At 46.5% G+C, this 20307-nt stretch overlaps 1 protein-coding gene across 1 annotated transcript; it reads left to right on the top strand.

The window, feature by feature from the left end:
• Nucleotides 1-1632: 1632 nt before the first annotated feature.
• LOC125506377 (mechanosensitive ion channel protein 6-like) lies at nt 1633-5581 on the top strand. The gene is made up of 5 exons (XM_048671201.2): nt 1633-3541; nt 3971-4094; nt 4185-4478; nt 4571-4773; nt 4915-5581. The coding sequence occupies exons 1-5, from the start codon at nt 1698-1700 to the stop codon at nt 5195-5197; spliced, it is 2748 nt and encodes a 915-aa protein (XP_048527158.1). The 5' UTR covers nt 1633-1697; the 3' UTR covers nt 5198-5581.
• Nucleotides 5582-20307: the final 14726 nt, after the last annotated feature.

Below are 20307 nucleotides of genomic sequence, written 5' to 3' on the forward strand. Positions count from 1 at the left end.
AATTTGGGTTGCAACAATGTGGAGATTGAATATGATTGCCTTTTTGCGGTGGAGTCAGTTCAACAAATGGACTCTTTATCTTGGACCCGAGATTGCATTGGTCTCTGAATGCAAGGAGTTGGCAATGGACGTTGCTAAAATATCATTGAAACACTGTTTTCGGGAAGCTAATCAGGTAGCAGATGAGCTAGCTAAACATTCTTTTAGTGCTAGATCTTTGGGTACTTGGGATGATGCAAGCCCTGACTTTGTATCTGAAAAATAAAGTCTATTTGCCGTAAAAAAAACTAATAAGCTGATCCATGATGCTAAACTTGACACTGATGTTCATATTTTCATGTATTTATTTCAGCATTTTTAGCGATGTCTGTTCAGGGAGAGAAGATGTTCTCGTCAACTACGGAGGCGCTTGTGGTGACTTTGTCAATTTTAACATAATGTGTCAGTTCAGTCTATCAAAGGTGCTCACATGAGGGTAGGGTGTGCGTGCATGCGTATATAGAGATGAGTGTATGCACGTATGTATGAGCGGCTGCGTATGTAATGTGTTAAAAAGAATGAATTAAAGCATTGATATATTACCTAAAAGAAGGAGACTTTTTACGGTACATCATACTACCAAATATGATGGGTAGTATTTATAGTTTATCAAAGGGTCAATATGAGCCGACTCCAGATTTGACTCAAGGACATATTGGTAATTCTTTATTATGGGGATTAGTCATCTATTATATGCGTTTTGATATGCAAAGCTCCATCTCTTCCACGCCCGCGCTGCCCCTAGGTCCTCCGGCATCCAGACGCCGCCTAGCCGCCTCAACTGGCAGTCGCCTACTCCTCGGCCGAATGCCCTCGCCTCCCGTCGTGCCCAAGGACGGGCACCCTGGACCAACTTCCCTGCCACAACCGGCAGCGCCCTCTATCTTCATTGACGTGTACATCAGAGCTCCGCAGGTTCTCCATCCCGTCTTCGCGTCTTGCTGCCCTCTGCTCCTCAACAAAGCTAGCTAGCTGGTGTAGGCGCGTGTGTCTTCCTGCAGAATATATCCAGCAACTAGCTTTTGGTAGTTAGCCTTGAGCCCTCGATACTTACTCCGTGCGCAGTCCAAGAGCACCAGCCTCGGTGGATCATTGACCGAACTATCCCAAAATACCCTTTATACCTTAATATACTGCCCAAATACCTTTATACCTTAATATACTGCCCAAATTATGCAGTAGTATTGTGGCATCTGAGCCATTAAATCACAGAAATAAAGGGTCTAAATTAATCTGATGTACCGTAAAAGGTCTCAAAAGAAGAAGAAGAAAAACGAAAAAAAACTAAAACCAAGTGATGAACAAAATGCACATAAATTACATTGTTTTACATACAGTACACAAACAAGCCTATCGGTAGGTACGATTTGCGCACAAAACCTAAGTTTAGTCTAAATGCAATTGCCAAATATCAAAACCGAATCTTAGCTTCGCCCTTCGATCGTGTCCATATCCCAACCACAGAATGCCACGTACAGGTGCTCAGCATGCGTGCGGTGCTGTCAGCTTTGTGCTGCTCCACGTCGTTCTCCATGGCCTCGTTAAATACCACACCCCCGGGGCCCTAAACCTTGCAACGCAACTCCTCCACTCTTGAATCACCCAAGAAATTTGGCGCGAAAACTCGCGTGTGTGACTGCTTCTGTTGGTCGGCGGCTATGGACCAGGTGCAACGGAAGAGCATCCTGAGGTCAGCAAAGCCGCTGTCGCGGACGCGGTCGGAAGAGCTGTCCATGTTGTCCGACCTCGGTCAGCGACGGGACGTGGTTCTGAACATCGATGGGAACGGCAACGGCCCCGGCGCGGACGTCCTCGGAGCGGCGGGGAAGCCGACAGCCAGCAGGAAGTTGTCCACCGCCGCCAGCTCGCCGTCCCACTCCCAGGGGTGGGCCGACGCGAGCTTCGACTTCTGGAGGAACGAGGGCGGCCACGCGCGCCGCGTCGATGACTTCAGCTTCAAGAATCGGCCGGCGTCACTGCAGCCGCAGGCATCGTCCCCTTCGCTCTCGCCGAAGAAGAAGGCGGCGGAGGTCGGCGAGGACCCGCCCGCGCGCCTCATCGGGAACTTCCTCGGGAAGCAGAAAGCGGCCGAGGCCGAGCTGATCGACCTCGACATGGAGACGGACGACATTGGGAGGTCGTCACACTCACACCCGTTCTCATCCAACTCCAGAGATCGGGATGCGCCGCGTGTCTCCTTCAAGGACCGCCAGATGTCCTCGTCCTCTTCATCCGGCTCCGATTCCGATACCGGAGGCATCAAGCCCGCCGGCGACGACGGAATACGCAACACCTCCACTCCCACTCCAGCGGGACCGAGACCATTACTACGAGCCAAGACGCGCTCCCGGCTCACGGACCCGCCGCCGCGGTCATCCGTGGCCGTCGACGAGGAGCGCAAGAAGTCGTCCGCCTTGCGCCCTCCCAAGTCCGGCCAGTTTTCTGGGCGTATAACCGGCAAACCCGGCCAGCGGCGCAAGTCGGGCCCCATGGAGGAGGAGGAGGAGGACGACGACGACCCCTTCACAGACGCCGACATCCCCGACGACTTCAACCGCGGGAAGCTGGGCGCTCTCACCATACTGCAGTGGCTCAGCTTGGTGCTCATCATCGGGGCACTAGTGTGCAGCCTCACAATAAGGCCCTTGTCACGGAAGAAGCTATGGGAGCTGCACCTCTGGAAGTGGGAGCTCCTCGTGTTCGTGCTCATCTGTGGCCGCCTCGTCTCCGGCTGGGCCATCCGGATCGCGGTCTTCGGCGTGGAGCGCAACTTCGTGCTGCGGAAGCGCGTGCTCTACTTCGTGTACGGCGTACGCGGCGCCGTGCAGAACGCGCTCTGGCTCGGCATGGTGCTCGCCTCCTGGCACTTCTTATTCGACGAAGGCACCAACACGGCGGTGCTGCCCTACGTGACCAAGGTGCTGCTCTGCCTCCTCGTCGCCACGCTCGTCCGCCTCGTCAAGACGCTTCTCCTCAAGGTGCTCGCCTCGTCCTTCCATGTCTCCACATACTTTGATCGGATCCAGGAGGCGCTGTTCAACCAGTACGTCATCGACACACTGTCCGGGCCACAGCTGGTCGACGAAGACTACGTGATCGCTGAGGTGCGTGAGCTCCAGCGCGCCGGCGCAGACATCCCGAAAGAGCTACACCCCGCCTTGCCAACCAAGAACCTACCGGAGCAAAGGGGCACCCGGGTCTCGGGTTTGATCTCCAAGGGAGGTGGAATCAATCCGTTGTCGAAGGAGAAGAAACGGCGTGAGGCTGATGAAGGCATCACCATTGACAAGCTCCATAGGCTCAATCAGAGAACCGTCTCGGCGTGGAACATGAAGAGGCTGGTGAAGATTGTTCGTTTTGAGACGCTCGCCACAATGGATGAGCAGATCCAGCAAGCAACGGCAGGGGAAGGGGCTGAGTCAGGGACACAGATTCACACTGAATATGAGGCGCAGCTGGCCGCCAAGAAGATCTTTCACAACGTAGCCAAGCCTGGTTCCAAGTAAGCATTTCTTTGTTGGCATCCTTGCCTTTTACAAGCTCTTTGCAAATTACATCATTTTATATTTATTCCTATTGTCTAGACTCTAGAGTCTATATCAGATAGTCTTTTGCCTGTAGTGTAGGAATTTTGAGCTCACAAAGAGGTACACGGATAATTGGACTAAATCAACGACAATTAATATGGATCGAAGGGAGTAGTATAATTATTTCTTCTTTAATATCATAAATAGCATGATAATTGTTAGACTTATAGCGCACTGTCGTGTTCACCGTCAATTACAAAAGTGGAAGGACATACTGCATAATTTTATAGGAATACTTAACCAAAATGCCCTCGGTCCTCGTATTTTCAAATATTGTAGTTCTAAGAATAGTGACAATTTACGCATTCGGGCTCTTGATGTTAAATGTATAAATAATAATGCAGGCACATATACTTGGCAGACTTGATGCGCTTCATGAAGCAGGAGGAAGCCATCAAAGCTATGCACCTTTTTGAAGGAGCACAGGAGCACTGTAGGGTCGGCAAGAAGTCTCTCAAGAACTGGGTGGTAATGATCTTATTATATACCCTACTATCCAAGTTGCATCAATCTTCAAGATACCTTCTCTAACATTATCAATGAAACTTCATTCTATAGGTGAAGGCATTTAGAGAGCGCAAAGCTCTTGCCCTAACACTTAATGATACAAAAACAGCAGTTAACAAGCTCAACCAGATGGCCAATGTTGTTGTTGGCCTCATAGTGTCCGCTCTCTGGCTCCTTATTCTCGGCGTAGCAACGACACAATTCTTTGTATTCCTCAGTTCACAACTTCTTGTGGCGGTATTTGTATTCGGGAATACCTTGAAGACGATTTTCGAGGCAATTATCTTCTTATTCGTTATGCATCCTTTCGATGTTGGTGACCGCTGTGAAATTGAAGAGGTTCAGGTAATGAATATATTCTCGATCGGTGCTACTTATTTATTTAGTTGAAAATTACCTCGCATTCGTGGACTGACGTTTAACCACTTGAATTTTAGGTTGTTGTAGAGGAAATGAATATCATGACAACAGTCTTTCTTCGTTATGATAACCTGAAGATCTATTATCCAAACAGTGTACTTGCCACCAAACCAATTTTTAACTTCTATAGGAGTCCTGATATGGGAGAAGGGGTTGACTTCTCTATTCATGTAGCCACACCGATGGAAAAACTGACGCTCATGAAGGAAAGAATACTTCGGTGCGTACCAGTGCTTCTGTCTCAGTTCATATATGTTCACAAATTGGCGTAAACATAACACATCAATAATTTGTAGTGCCATTTGTTGCTGATCTTACCACATCGAACTAATATTAGTTTTCTTTTCTTATGATAATCCAGTTACATTGACAGTAAGAAGGAACATTGGTACCCTGGTGCGATGGTTGTCCTCCGAGATGTAGATGACACCAACAAGCTGAAAGTATCCATATGGCTGCGGCACAGACTCAACTTCCAGGACATGGGTATGAGGTTTGTGAGGCGGGAACTCGTGCTCCAAGAGATGATCAGAGTCTTGAGGGACCTCGACATCGAGTACCGGATGTTGCCCCTTGATGTGAACGTGCGAAACGCGCCCCCTCTGCAATCCACAAGGATGCCGACGACGTGGAATTATTCATGAAGTGGCGGGACATCCCGTTATGAGATCACAAATATAACAGTTACCGTCCATGTCCAGTGACAATGGTAGCAACTATAGCTAAATACTCCCACCGTTCTCAAATAAATGGACATATAGTATTTTAAGACAAATTATGAAGTGGAGTAGAAAATGCATTAGGAAGGTGCAAAGCACCATCCATCTCCTCTTTAATTACCCACCTCCAATAAGATGAGTGCACGTAGAAACTGAGGAGACTATGTATTGAATGTTATTGGTATCTCATTTACTTGTTGTCGATAAGAGCTGTCTCTATATCTTCGGGTTCTTGGGATGATGTAATCCCTGACTTTGTATCTCATTTACTTGTAAACGACATGATCATCATATGAGAAATAAAGTCTATTTTGCATTAAAAAACTAATAAACAGATCCATGATGCTAAACTTGACACTGATGCTCATATTTTCATGTAGTATTTATTTCAGCCTTTCAATGATGTTTGTTCACGGAGAGGAGATGTTCTCATCGACTACGGAGGCGCGTGTTGTGACTTCGTCAAATTTAAGATGGTGCGTCACTTCAGTCTATCAAAGGGGCTCATGAGGGTAGGGTGTGTGTGCGTTCATAGAGGTGACTGTATGTGCATATGTATGAGCGTCTGCGTCTGTAATGTGGTAAAAAGGAATAAATTAAGGGCATTGGTATTACCTAAAAGAAGAAGAAAAACAAAAAAACGATGAAAAAAATGCACACAACCATAAATTACACTGTTTATTACATGAAATACACAAATAAGCATATTGTAGGTACGGTTTGCACACAAATTGCATAGAACCTAAGTTTAGTCTAAATGCAATTGCGAAATAGCAAAACCGAATCTTAGCTTTGCCCTTCGATCGTGTCCATATCCCAACCACAGAATGCCACGTACATGTGCTCAGCATGCGTGCGGTGCTGTCAGCTTTGTGCTGCTCCACGTCGTTCTCCATCGCCTCGTTAATACCACACTCCCGGGGCCCTAACCTTGCAACACAACTCCTCCACTCTTGAATCACCCAAGAAATTTGACGTGAAAACTCGCGAGTGTGTGTGCTTCCGTTGGTCGGCGGCGACGAACTAGGTGTGTTAGAGATATATTTGGGATACATGTATTTGGTCATTCTCTCCAGGGCCCTAAACCTTGCTTCTGTTGGTCGGCGGCTATGGATCAGGTGCAACGAAAGAGCATCTTCAGGTCAGCAAAGCCACTGTCGCGGACGCGGTCGAAAGAGCAGTCCATGTTGTCCGACCTCGGACAGCGACGGCAACGGCCCGGCGCGGGCGTCCTTGGAGCGGCGAGGAAGCCGACAGCTAGCAAGAAGTTGTCCACCGCCGCCAGCTCGCCATCCTAGGGGTGGGCTGAGACGAGCTTCGACTTCTGGAGGAACGAGGGCGGCCACGTGTGCCGCATCGATGACTTTAGCATCAAGAATCGGCCGGCGTCACTGCAGCCACAGGTATCGTCCCCTTCGCTCTCAACGAAGAAGGCGGCGGCGGAGGTCGGCGAGGACCGGCCCACGCGACTCATCGGGAACTTCCTCGGGAAGCAGAAATCGTCCCCGAATACACCTACACCTGCATGAACAGTACACTTGAAAGAAATACAAAACAAACTTAAAAAAATCTGAAATTTTGGGACATCAAACTAGATCAAAAGTTTTAGCTTTCTGTAAAATTTCATGACCAAATAACATTCAAGGAGCCCTTAGCAAAAATAACAAAATCTGTGTTCAAAGTTTTCTTCACTTTCGAGGAGTGATTTTTTTGTTTTTTTACTGGGGACTCCTCGAATGTTATTTGGGCACGAAATTCCACAGGAAGCTAAAACTATTGATCTAGTTTGATGTCCCAAAATTTTAGATTTTTTTTGCTTTATATATTTTTCAAGTGTACGGTTCATGCAGGTGCACCTACCCTCGGGAGCAGCCACACCTCCGAGGCCGAGTTGCTCGACCTCGGCATGGAGATTGATGACATCGGGAGGTCGTCACACACACACCCGTTCTCATCCAACTCCCGAGATCGGGATGCGCCGCGTGTCTCCTTCAAGGACTGCTAGATGTCCTTGTCCTCTTCATCCGGCTTCGATTTTGGTACCGGCGGCGTCCATAAGCCCTCCCACCCCTCGCGCCTCGCGCTGACGATAGAATACGCAACGCCTCCACTTCCACTTTAGCGGGACTGAGACCATTACTGCGAGCTAAGACGCGCTACCGGCTCACGGACCCACCGCCGCAGTCACCCGTGGCCGTCGACGAGGAGCGCAAGAAGTCGTCCGCCTTGCCCCCTCCAACTCCGGCCAGTTTTATGGGCGTATAACCGGCAAATCCGGCCAGCCGCGCAAGTCCGGTCCCTTGGAGGAGGAGGAACATTGTGTTGGAACAAAGTTTGTCATTAGTGCTAGGTTTAGATTATTTTGTGTTTAGTCATGTCAAGTGCATGCATTGTTAGTTAGAGTAGTGCCGCACATACTTGCATGGATAAAGCTAGCGGCTTGATAGGCTTAGTTGTGGACCAAGTAAGTGTGAGGCGCTGTTACTTGTGGCCTAGATACCGGCTAGTGGGAGCGATTAGTGGATCAAGCAGGTTGTGAGCTTGACCATGTATGTGTGCGTGTGCATGCATGTTAGAATTAATCCGAGACGCACCGTCAATCTACTGAGAACCAAGCAATCACACGAGCACGACACCGAGATTTGTTAATGAGCTTCACTATCATGGCTATATCCTTGGGGCCTGACTATGGGCGCTCCTCCCCATGACACCGCTACAATACCGCACCCTGGCCGCCCGGGCGCCGGCACACGTCGCCGGTTCCCCCGCGTGCCTGTGCTATTATGTTGGCATATGTTACATCATGTGTCTACCCTCACTATATATGAGAGGTCTGGAATACAAGTGTCCTATTAGGACACAACTCCTACCCTGTCTACACACATTCCAAAACCAAGTCCAACTGTAACCTACCTTGTACAATAATATTTGACACAACTCTAACAAACTCCACCTTGGCGAATATTCTTCACCACCTTGAATTCATCCATGCGTCGAACCTCCATGTACATTGCACTTGAGATACGTCATGAGCACCGCTGCTACTCCCAGACTTCATGTGACTCCACCTGCAACTGTAGTCCCTTCTTGTCTTCTTCAGAGTCAACGCTCGAGCAAAATTAAGTTCCTCATTACTCTACCTTGTGCTTCCAACTTCCGGAGAATCCGTTCAATGCCATCACACATCGACCACTGTTTGTGTGAAAAACTCTTAGATGCTCAGAACGCGACGCCTAACTGGCTGGAGTATTCACAGTCCTCAAGTGTAACAAGTGTTGGGGAATGCAGTATTTCAAAAAAATTCCTACAATCACGCAAGATCTATCTAGGTGATGCATAGCAACGAGAGGGGAGAGTGTTGTCCACGTACACTCATAGACCGAAAGCGGAAGCGTTATGACAACACGGTTGATGTAGTCGTACGTCTTCATGATCCGACCGATCCTAGCACCGAAGATACCGTACGTCTTCACGATCCGATCGATCCTAGCACCGAAGGTACGGCACCTCCGCGATATGCACACGTTCAGCTCGGTGACGTCTCATGAACTCTAGGTCCAGCTGAGGTCGAGGGAGAGTTTCGTCAGCACGACGGCATGATGATGATGATGGTGAAGTTACCGGCGCAGGGCTTTGCCTAAACACTACAACGATATGACCAAGGTGGAAATCTGTGGAGGGGGCACTGCACACGGCTAAACAATCAACTTGTGTGTCTATGGGGTGCCCCCTTCCCCCGTATATAAAGGGGGGAGGAGGAGAAGGCCGACCTAGGAGGAGGCGCGCCCAAGGGGGGGGGCAATCCTACTCCAAGTAGGTTTGTCCCCCTTTCCTATTCCTACTAGGAGAAGGGGGAAAGAGGAGGAGAGGAGAAGGAAAGGGGGAGCCCCAAACCCTAAACCAATTCGGTTTGGGCCTAGGGGACGCGCCCCACCACTTGCATGTTGCCCTCTTTCTCCACTAGGGCCCATTAAGGCCCATTGACTCCCCTGGGGGTTCCGTTAACCCCCCGGTACTTCGGTAAATGCCTGAACTCATCCGGAACCATTCCGATGTCCAAATAGCCTTCCAATATATAGATCTTTATGTCTCGACCATTTTGAGACTCCTCGGCATGTCCGTGATCACATCCAGGACTCCAAACTACCTTTGGTACATCAAATCACATAAACTCATAATACCGATCAGCATCGAACGTTAAGCGTGCGGACCCTATGGGTTCGAGAACTATGTAGACACGACCGAGACACTTCTCCAGTCAATAACCAATAGCGGAACCTGGATGCTCATATTGGCTCGTACATATTCTACGAAGATCTTTATCGGTCAAACCGCATAACAACATACATTGTTCCCTTTGTCATTGGTATGTTACTTGCCCGAGATTCGATCATCTGTATCTCAATACCTAGTTCAATCTCGTTACCGGCAAGTCTCTTTACTCGTTTCGTAATGCGTCATCCCATAACTAACTCATTAGTCATATTGCTTGCAAGGCTTATAGTGATGTGCATTACCGAGAGGGCCCAGAGATACCTCTCCGACAATTGGAGTGACAAATCCTAATCTCGATCTATGCCAACTCAACAAACACCATCAGAGACACCTGTAGAGCATCTTTATAATCACCCAGTTACGTTGTGAAGTTTGATAGCACACTAAGTATTCATCCGGTATTCGGGAGTTGCATACTCTCATAGTCATAGGAACACTTATAAGTTATGGAGAAAGCAATAGCAATAAACTAAACGATCATAGTGCTAAGCTAATGGATGGGTCTTGTCCATCACATCATTCTCTAATGATGTGATCCCGTTCATCAAATGACAACACATGTCTATGGCTAGGAAACTTAATCATCTTTGATTAATGAGCTAGTCAAGTAGGGGCATACTAGGGACACTCTGTTTGTCTATGTATTCACACATGTACTAAGTTTCCGGTTAATACAATTCTAGCATGAATAATAAACATTTATCATGATATAAGGAAATATAAATAACAACTTTATTATTGCCTCTAGGGCATATTTCCTTCAGTCTCCCACTTGCACTAGAGTCAGTAATCTAGTTCACATCGTCATGTGATTTCACACCAATAGTTCACATCTTTATGTGATTAGTTCACATCTCCATGTGACTAATACCCAAAAGGGTTTACTAGAGTCAATAATCTAGTCATCGCTATGTGATTAACACCCAAAGAGTGATCATGTTTTTCTTGTGAGAGAAGTTTAGTCAACGGGTCTGCCACATTCAGAGACGTATGTATTTTGCAAATTTTCTATGTCTACAGTGCTCTGCATGGAGCTACTCTAGCTAATTGCTCCCACTTTCAATATGTATCTACATCGAAACTTAGAGTCATCCAGATCGGTGTAAAAGCTTGCATCGGCGTAACTCTTTACGACGAACTCTTTATCACCTCCATAACCGAGAAATATCCCCTTAGTCTTCTAAGGATAATTTTGACCGATGTCAAGTGATCAATCCTAGATCAATATCGTACCCCCTTGCCAAACTCATGGCAAGGTACACAATAGGTCTAGTACATAGCATAGCATACTTTATAGAATCCTATGGCTGAGGCATTGATACGTCTCCAACGTATCTATATTTTTTTTATTGTTCCATGCTATTATATATTCTGTTTTCGATGTTTAATGGGCTTATTTATACACTTTTATATTATTTTTAGGACTAGCCTATTAACCGGAGGCCCAGCCCAAATTGCTGTTTTTTTTGCCTATTTCAGTGTTCCGCAGAAAAAGAATATCAAACGGAGTCCAAACAGAATGAAACCTTCGGGAGCGTGATTTTCGGAACAACCGTGATCCAGAGGACTTGGAGTGGATGTCAAGCAATCAATGAGGAGGCCACGAGGCAGGGGGCGCGCCTACCCCCCTGGGCGTGCCCTCCACCCTCGTGAGCCCCTTGTGGCTCCACTGACCTACTTCTTCCTCCTATATATACCTACGTACCCTAAAAACATCAGAGGACACAACGAAAACCTAATTCCACCGCTGCAACCTTCTGTACCCGTGAGATCCCATCTTGGGGCCTTTTCCGGAGCTTCGCCGAAGGGGGCATCGATCACGGAGGGCCTCTACATCAACTCCATGGCCTCTCCGATGATGTGTGAGTAGTTTACCTCAGACCTTCGGGTCCATAATTATTAGCTATATGGCTTCTTCTCTCTCTTTGGATCTCAATACAAAGTTCTCCTCGATTCTCTTGGAGATCTATTCGATGTAATCTTCTTTTGCGGTGTGTTTGTCGAGATCCGATGAATTGTGGGTTTATGATCAAGATTATCTATGAACAATATTTGAATCTTCTCTTAATTCTTTTATGTATGATTGGTTATCTTTGCAAGTCTCTTCGAATTATCAGTTTGGTTTGGCCTACTAGATTGATCTTTTTTGCAATGGGAGAAGTTCTTAGCTTTGGGTTCAATCTTGCAGTGCTCGATCCCAGTGACAGTAGGGGAAATGACATGTATTGTATTGTTGCCATCAAGGATAAAAAGATGGGGTTTATATCATATTGCATGAGTTTATCCCTCTACATCATGTCATCTTGCTTAAAGCGTTACTCCATTCTTATGAACTTAATACTCTAGATACATGCTGGATAGCGGTCGATGTGTGGAGTAATAGTAGTAGATGCAGGCAGGAGTCAGTGTACTTGTCACAGACATGATTCCTATATACATGATCATAGCTAAATATTCTCATAACTATGCTCAATTCTATCAATTGCTCGACGGTAATTTGTTCACTCACCGTAATACTTATTCTATCTTGAGAGAAGCCACTAGTGAAACCTATGGCCCCCGGGTCTATTTTTCATCATACAAGTTTCCAATCTATTTTATTTTGCAATCTTTACTTTCAATTTATATCATAAAAATACCAAAAATATTTATCTTATTATTATTATTATCTCTATCAGATCTCACTCTTGCAAGTGGCCGTGAAGGGATTAACAACCCCTTTATCGCGTTGGTTGTGAGGTTCTTATTTGTTTGTGTAGGTACGAGGTGACTCGCGCGTGGTCTCCTACTGGATTGATACCTTGGTTCTCAAAAACTGAGGGAAATACTTACGCTGCTTTGCTGCATCACCCTTTCCTCTTCAAGGGAAAAACCAACGCATGCTCAAGAGGTGGCAAGAAGGATCTCTGGTGCCGTTGCCGGGGAGATCTATGATACGTCTCCAACGTATCTACTTTTCCAAACACTTTTGCCCTTGTTTTGGACTGTAACTTGCATGATTTGAATGGAAATAACCCGGACTGACGCTGTTTTCAGCAGAATTACCATGGTGTTATTTATGTGCAAGAGCAAACGTTCTCAGAATGACCTGAAACTTCACGGAGCCACTTTTCAGAAAATAAGAAAAATACCTGCAAAAGATGAAGGCCAGGGGGCCACCACCTCTCCACGAGTGTGGGGGGCGCGCCTGCCCCCCTAGGGTGCGCCCCCTACCTCGTGGCCCCCCTGTTGCCTCTCCGACTCCAACTCCAACTCCAACTCTAATATTGTGTTTCGAGGAGAAAAAATCAGAGAGAAGAAATCATCGCATTTTACGATACGGCGTTGCCGCCAAGCCCTAAAACCTCTCAGGAGGGCTGATCTGGAGTCCGTTCGGGGCTCCGGAGAGGGGAATCCGTCGCCATCGTCGTCATCAACCATCCTCCATCACCAATTTCATGATGCTCACCACCGTGCGTGAGTAATTCCATCGTAGGCTTGCTGGACGGTGATGGGTTGGATGGCATCTATCATGTAATCGAGTTAGTTTTGTTAGGGTTTGATCCCTAGTGTCCACTATGTTCTGAGATTGATGTTGCTATGACTTTGCTATGCTTAATGCTTGTCACTAGGGCCCGAGTGCCATGATTTCAGATCTGAACCTATTATGTTTTCATCAATATATGAGTGTTCTTGATCCTATCTTGCAAGTCTATAGTCACCTATTATGTGTTATGATCTGTTAACCCCGAAGTGATAATAATCGGGATACTTACCGGTGATGACCGTAGTTTGACGAGTTCATGTATTCACTATGTGTTAATGCTTTGTTCCAGTTCTCTATTAAAAGGATGCCTTAATATCCCTTAGTTTCCGTAAGGACCCCGCTGCCACGGGAGGGTAGGACAAAAGATGTTATGCAAGTTCTTTTCCATAAGCACGTATGACTATATTCGGAATACATGCCTACATTATATCAATGAACTGGAGTTAATTCTGTGTCACCCTAGGTTATGACTGTTACATGATGAACCGCATCCGGCATAATTCTCCATCACTGATCCATTGCCTATGAGCTTTCCATATATTGTTCTTCGCTTATTTACTTTTCCGTTGCTATTGCTATCATCACTACAAAATACCAAAAACATTACTTTTACTACTATTACCTTTTGCTACCGTTACCACTACTATCATATTACTTTGCTACTAAATACTTTGCTGCAGATATTAAGTTTCCAGGTGTGGTTGAATTGACAACTCAGTTGCTAATACTTGGGAATATTCTTTGGCTCCCCTTGTGTCGAATCAACAAATTTGGGTTGAATACTCTACCCTCGAAAACTGTTGCGATCCCCTATACTTGTGGGTTATCAAGACTATTTTCTGGCGCCGTTGCCGGGGAGTATAGCTCTATTCTTTGAGTCACTTGGGATATATATCTGCTTATCATTATGAAGAACTTGAGAGATCCAAAAACCAAGATCTACCCCTCAACTACGAGGGGAGGTAAGGAACTGCCATCTAGCTCTGCACTTGATTTACCTTCTGTTATGAGTAAGTTTGCGACATCTACACCTGCTTCTGCTATTCATTCTGATATGTCGCATGTTATTGATGATGCCACTTCTGCTATGCATGGTACTTATGATGAAACCACCTATATGCCTGATACTACTGTGCCACTTAGTGATTTTCTTGATGAACAAATTGCTAGGGCTAGAGAAATTGAAAATATTGAATCTGATGATACTGATGAAAGTGATGATGAAGAATCACTTGTTATTCCTAAGGGTTATGTTTTTGATCAAGAAGCTTCTTTCGCTATCTTAGCTTGCAAAAATAGAAATGAACTCAAAAGGTTATTAGCTAAATGGAGTAAGAAATCTCTAAATGCTAGAATGAAACCTGACCCTGCTTTTGCTACTTCACCTATCTTTGTTACTGATAAGGATTATGAATTCTCTGTTGATCCTGATATAATTACTTTGGTTGAATCTGATCCTTTTCATGGTTATGAATCTGAAACTGTTGTGGCACATCTTACTAAATTGAATGCTTGCAGATTCCAGCTTAGTCCAATGCACGTGCACTATTATTATTATTCACATCATTCGATCATGCAAGTGAAAGGCAATTATGATGATATATGATGGACTGGCTGAGATGAGAAAAGCTGGTATGAACTCAACCTCATTTGTTTTAATAAATATGATTAGTTCATCGTTCCTGATTCAGCCTATTATGAATAAACATGTTTGCAATGACAATTAGAGATCATAGTTTCTTGTGCCATGCTTGATTAGCTATGAGTTATAATGGTTTACCTTGCGTGCCAACATGCTATTGAGATAGTTATGATGTGGTATGATAGGGCGGTATCCTCCTCTGAATGATTTAAGTGACTTGACTTGGCACATGTTCACGCATGTAGTTGAAACAAAATCAACATAGCCTTCATGATATTTATGTTCATGGTGGATTATATCCTACTCATGCTTGCATTCGGTGTTGATCAATTTTAATGCATGTTCATGACTGTTGTCGCTCTCTAGATGGTCGCTTCCCAGTCTTTTACTAGCCTTCACCTGTACTAAGCGGGAATACTGCTTGTGCATCCAATCCCTTAAACCCCAAAGTTATTCCACATGAGTCCACTATACCTACCTATATACGGTATCTACCTACCGTTCCAAGTAAATTTGTATGTGCCAAACTCTAAACCTTCAAATAAATATCCTGTTTTGTATACTCGAATAGCTCATGTATCAACTAGGGTTGTCTGTATCTTCCATGTTAGGCGGGTTATTCTCAAGAGGAGTGGACTCTTCTCCTCACTCACGAGATAAATGGCTGGTCACCGGGATGCCCAGTCCCATGCTTTATGCAAACTAAATCAAAATAATTGCAAAAAAAACTCCCCCTGGGACTCTTGTTAGTTGGAGGTACTCGTTGTTTCGAGCAAGCCATGGATTGATGCTTGTTGGTGGAAGGGGGAGTATAAACTTTACCATTCTGTTTGGGAACCGCCTATAATGTGTGTAGCATGGAAGATATCGCCATCTCTTTGTTGTTATGTTGACAATGAAAGTATACCGCTCAAAATATTATTCACCTTCGTTTCAAAACCGAGCTCTGGCACCTCTACAAATCCCTGCTTCCCTCTGCGAAGGGCCTATCTATTTACTTTTATGCTGAGTCATCATCCTCTTATTAAAAAGCACTAGTTGGAGAGCACCACTGTCATTTGCATTCATTATTGTTAGTTTACATTGAGTATGACTTGACTGGATCTATTTCACCATGAATTACAATGTCTAGTCAGTCCTTGGTCTTTAAAGGTGCTCTGCATTTATGTTTTGCGGTCTCAGAAAGGGCTAGTGAGATACCATCTTGTTATATCATATTATGATTGTTTTGAGAAAGTGTTGTCATCCGAGATTTATTATTATGGCTCGCTAGTTGATTATGCTATTGATATGAGTAAACTTGAGACCTATGCGTTATTGTGAATGTGGTTAGTTATAATCTGTGCTGAAAACTTGAATGCTGGCTTTACATATTTACAACAACAAGAGCAAACAGAGTTTGTAAAAAAATTTCTTTATCACTTTCAGTTTGTCAACTGAGTTGCTTGAGGACAAGCAAAGGTTTAAGCTTGGGGGAGTTGATACGTCTCCAACGTATCTACTTTTCCAAACACGGTTGCCCTTATTTTGGACTCTAACTTGCATGATTTGAATGGAACTAACCCGGACTGACGCTGTTTTCAGCAGAATTACCAGGTGTTATTTATGTGCAGGAGCAAACGTTCTCGGAATGACCTGAAACTTCACGGAGCCACTTTTCAGAAAATAAGAAAAATACATGCAAAATATGAAGGCCAGGGGCCCACCACCTCTCCACGAGGGTGGGGGGCGCGCCTGTCCCCCTAGGGCGCGCCCCCCTACCTTGTGGGCCCCCTGTTGCCTCTCCGACTCCAACTCCAACTCTATATATTGTGTTTCGGGGAGAGAAAAAATCAGAGAGAAGAAATCATCGCGTTTTACGATACGGAGCCGCCGCCAAGCCCTAAAACCTCTCGGGAGGGCTGATCTGGAGTCCGTTCGGGGCTCCGGAGAGGGGAATCCGTCGCCATCGTCATCATCAACCATCCTCCATCACCAATTTCATGATGCTCACCGCCGTGCGTGAGTAATTCCATCGTAGGCTTGCTGGACGGTGATGGGTTGGATGGGATCTATCATGTAATCGAGTTAGTTTTGTTAGGGTTTGATCCCTAGTGTCCACTATGTTCTAAGATTGATGTTGCTATGACTTTGCTATGCTTAATGCTTGTCACTAGGGCCCGAGTGCCATGATTTCAGATCTGAACCTATTATGTTTTCATCAATATATGAGTGTTCTTGATCCTATCTTGCATGTCTATAGTCACCTATTATGTTTTCATCAATATATGAGTTTTGTGTTGATCTGTGACAGATTGAATCCGTCACATATTAACAGATTTCTTGTAGTGGGTTCTCTATTAAAAGGATGCCTTAATATCCCTTAGTTTCCATAAGGACCCCGCTGCCACGGGAGGGTAGGACAAAAGATGTTATGCAAGTTCTTTTCCATAAGCACGTATGACTATATTCGGAATACATGCCTACATTATATCAATGAACTGGAGCTAGTTCTGTGTCACCCTAGGTTATGACTGTTACATGATGAACCGCATCCGGCATAATTTTCCATCACTGATCCATTGCCTACAAGCTTTCCATATATTGTTCTTCGCTTATTTACTTTTCTGTTGCTATTGCTATCATCACTACAAAATACCAAAAACATTACTTTTACTACTGTTACCTTTTGCTATCGTTACCACTACTATCATATTACTTTGCTACTAAATACTTTGCTGCAGATATTAAGTTTCCAGGTGTGGTTGAATTGACAACTCAGCTGCTAATACTTGAGAATATTCTTTGGCTCCCCTTGTGTCGAATCAACAAATTTGGGTTGAATACTCTACCCTCGAAAACTGTTGTGATCCCCTATACTTGTGGGTTATCAATCTACGCCAAGTCAAGACATACCAAGTACCCATCGCAACTCTTATCCTTCGCATTTCATTATTTGCCATTTGCCTCTTTTTCCTCTCCCCCACTTCACCCTTGCCGTTTTATTCACCCTCTTTCCCTTTCGCCCTCTCTTTCCGTTCACTTATTCTTCGCTTGTTTGCTTGTGTGTTGGATTGCTTGTTTGTCACGATGGCTCAAGATAATACTAAATTGTGTGACTTTGCCAATACCAACAATAATGATTTTATTAGCACTCCAATTGCTCATCTTACCGATGCTGAATCTTGTGAAATTAATACTGCTTTGCTGAATCTTGTCATGAAAGATCCGTTTTCTGGCCTTCCTAGCACTACAAAAAAAGACACATCCGTGACATTTTGGGCCGAACAAAATTTTTTCTGTCATACATATGACACTTCTATGACAATAATTGTGACAAAACACGGTATCATCATAGATGTGGTGGGCTCCTACTTCTATGACAAAAAATCATGACAGAAAATGGGCTTTTTTGTCCTGGGCGGGCCGGAGACGCAGCTGCATGACATTCTTTGGGCCATCCATGATGGAAAAAACCGTGGTAGAAGCGAGGGCGAGGAAAATTTCGGGGAGTTCCTGGTTACGGTGGGAGGTCGGGGGCCGAGCGATGTGCGTTTCTCTCGTACATGTACACGCGTGTGTGCGAGGCGTTGGCTCTAACTGAACCCGAGCGAGGCGTTGGGCTCTAACTGAACCCGAGCGATTGCACTGCAGGCTACGCGTTACTGAACCCGAGCGATAGATCGATGGCTGTTAACTGAACCCGATCGAGTGATTCCTTCGCTATTGCTGCTAACTGAAGCCGATCGATGTTGCCTCTGGATGAACAGTGAGCGTTGCGGGGGGTTTGGATGAACAGTTCCTGGTGGGGGTGGATGAACAGGACCCCGTGGTGTTGCCTCTGGATGAACAGGACCCTAATCGATCGAGCCGGTTGGGGCTGGATGAACAGGACTCCATGGAGGGCTGGATGAACAGGACCACCCCGTGGAGGGCAGGATGAATAGTAGACGGTGGAGGGCAGGATGAACAGTAGCCCGTGGAGGGGTGGTTGAACAGGAGGCCGTGGAGAGCGCTGGTTGAACAATAGCCGGTGGAGTAGCGCGCGGTGGAGGCTGGATGAACAGGAGCCCGTGGATGAATAGTCGCAGGTGGAGGCTAGAGGAGGTCGACGGTGGATGAACAGTAGCTTGTGGAGGCTGGAGGGGGTCGACGGTGGAGATGAACAGTATCCCGTGGAGTCCCGTTTTGCGGTACGCCACACCCCTCCCGATGAACAGGACCCCTATTTCGACCGTAGCGCTCCAACACAAGTCCGTTTCCTCTGTTTTGCGGTATGCCACACCCCTCCCGATGAACAGGACCCCCGTTTCGACCGTAGGAGGTCCGTTTCCTCCGTTTTGCGGTACGCCAGACCCCTCCCGATCAACAGGACCCCGTTCCGAATGTAGGAGGTCTGTTTCCTCCGTTGTGCGGTATGCCAGGCCTCGTTTCCATCGCATGTTCCATCCAAGCCCTCCCGATGAGCACGACCATGCATTCCGTTCCGACCCAGCCGGTTGGCTCCCACGCATTCCGTTGCCTCCGGATGAACACGACGCATTCCGTTGCCTCCGCATGAACACAACGCATTCCGTTGCCTCCCCATGAACACGACGCATTTCGTTGCCTCCCCATGAACACGACGACGACGCTGTTTCTCCGTTCTGACCCAGCCATGTACACGAGCCCTTGCTGTACGTATGCGCGAGTAGGCGTTCGAGACCCCGCCCGTATGTACACATACGTGGCCGTATTTTCTTTCTTGCACCCTGGCCGCTGTACGTACGTGTACATGCTACGTGTGCGCCTCTACTATGACACGTGCACGCCTCTACTACAACACGTGCGCGCCTCTACATCAACCAGTATGTACGTACACGTTCGCGACTAGAATAACAACGCTACGTACGCTTCGACCAGGTGGGTCCCGACTGTCAGGCACTTCCTTGTCTGCGAAGATGTAGCTGGTGGGTCCCAGCAGTCAGGGGGCGAATCGGTTTTTTTTGCCCGGACGCACTTCCTTGCGTGCGAAGACGTAGCTGGTGGGTCCCAGCAGTCAGAGGGAAACGTTTTTTTGCGAAATACAGTGGCCCGTCCGGTGGGTCCCAGCTGTCTGGTGGAGGAATCATTATTTTCCGCGTAATAAGGAGGCACTTCCTTACTGTGGCCGTGGACCCAGCTGTCAGCCTCTCCACGTACAATCCACGTCCGATGAAAGTCGTTCCTTGACCACATTGACCACGCCGCGCCGAGAGCACCAGGGCGGTGGACGACGGCGAGGCCTAGGAAGGGGACGACACGGAGGCAGGGAAGACTCGGCAGTTGTTTCCCACGTAGAGGGGAGTACGACTGTACGAGGGTTTACTGGTTCGTCTGCCGTCGCCGGAGAATAACAGCAGGTGTGGGTGAGTAGAGGGATGGCTAGGCCAGCGATGGGAGTACGGTCGGCCGCGAGGAGGAGGGAGCAGGAAGTCCCGCCGGCGCTTGTTTGAGCGGCTGGAGAAGGAAGAGCAGAGATTGAAGAAGCACGACGGCCGTTGGATGGACATCCAACAGTATACAGGCCATCTGTGGAAAGCCTCAAATCTGTGGAAAACATCATACATCCCATCTGCCAATATTTCTAATAAT

The sequence above is a fragment of the Triticum urartu genome, chromosome 5A (genome assembly GCF_056163025.1).
Source record: "Triticum urartu cultivar PI428250 chromosome 5A, HENAU_Tu73, whole genome shotgun sequence".
NCBI lineage: Eukaryota > Viridiplantae > Streptophyta > Magnoliopsida > Poales > Poaceae > Triticum > Triticum urartu.

Coding starts and splice junctions, on each gene's coding strand:
- LOC125506377 (XM_048671201.2), top strand. CDS start 1,698: ATGGACCAGGTGCAACGGAAGAGCATCCTGAGGTCAGCAAAGCCGCTG. Junction 3,542..3,970: donor GTAGCCAAGCCTGGTTCCAA/GTAAGCATTTCT, acceptor ATAATAATGCAG/GCACATATACTTGGCAGACT. Junction 4,774..4,914: donor ATGAAGGAAAGAATACTTCG/GTGCGTACCAGT, acceptor ATGATAATCCAG/TTACATTGACAGTAAGAAGG.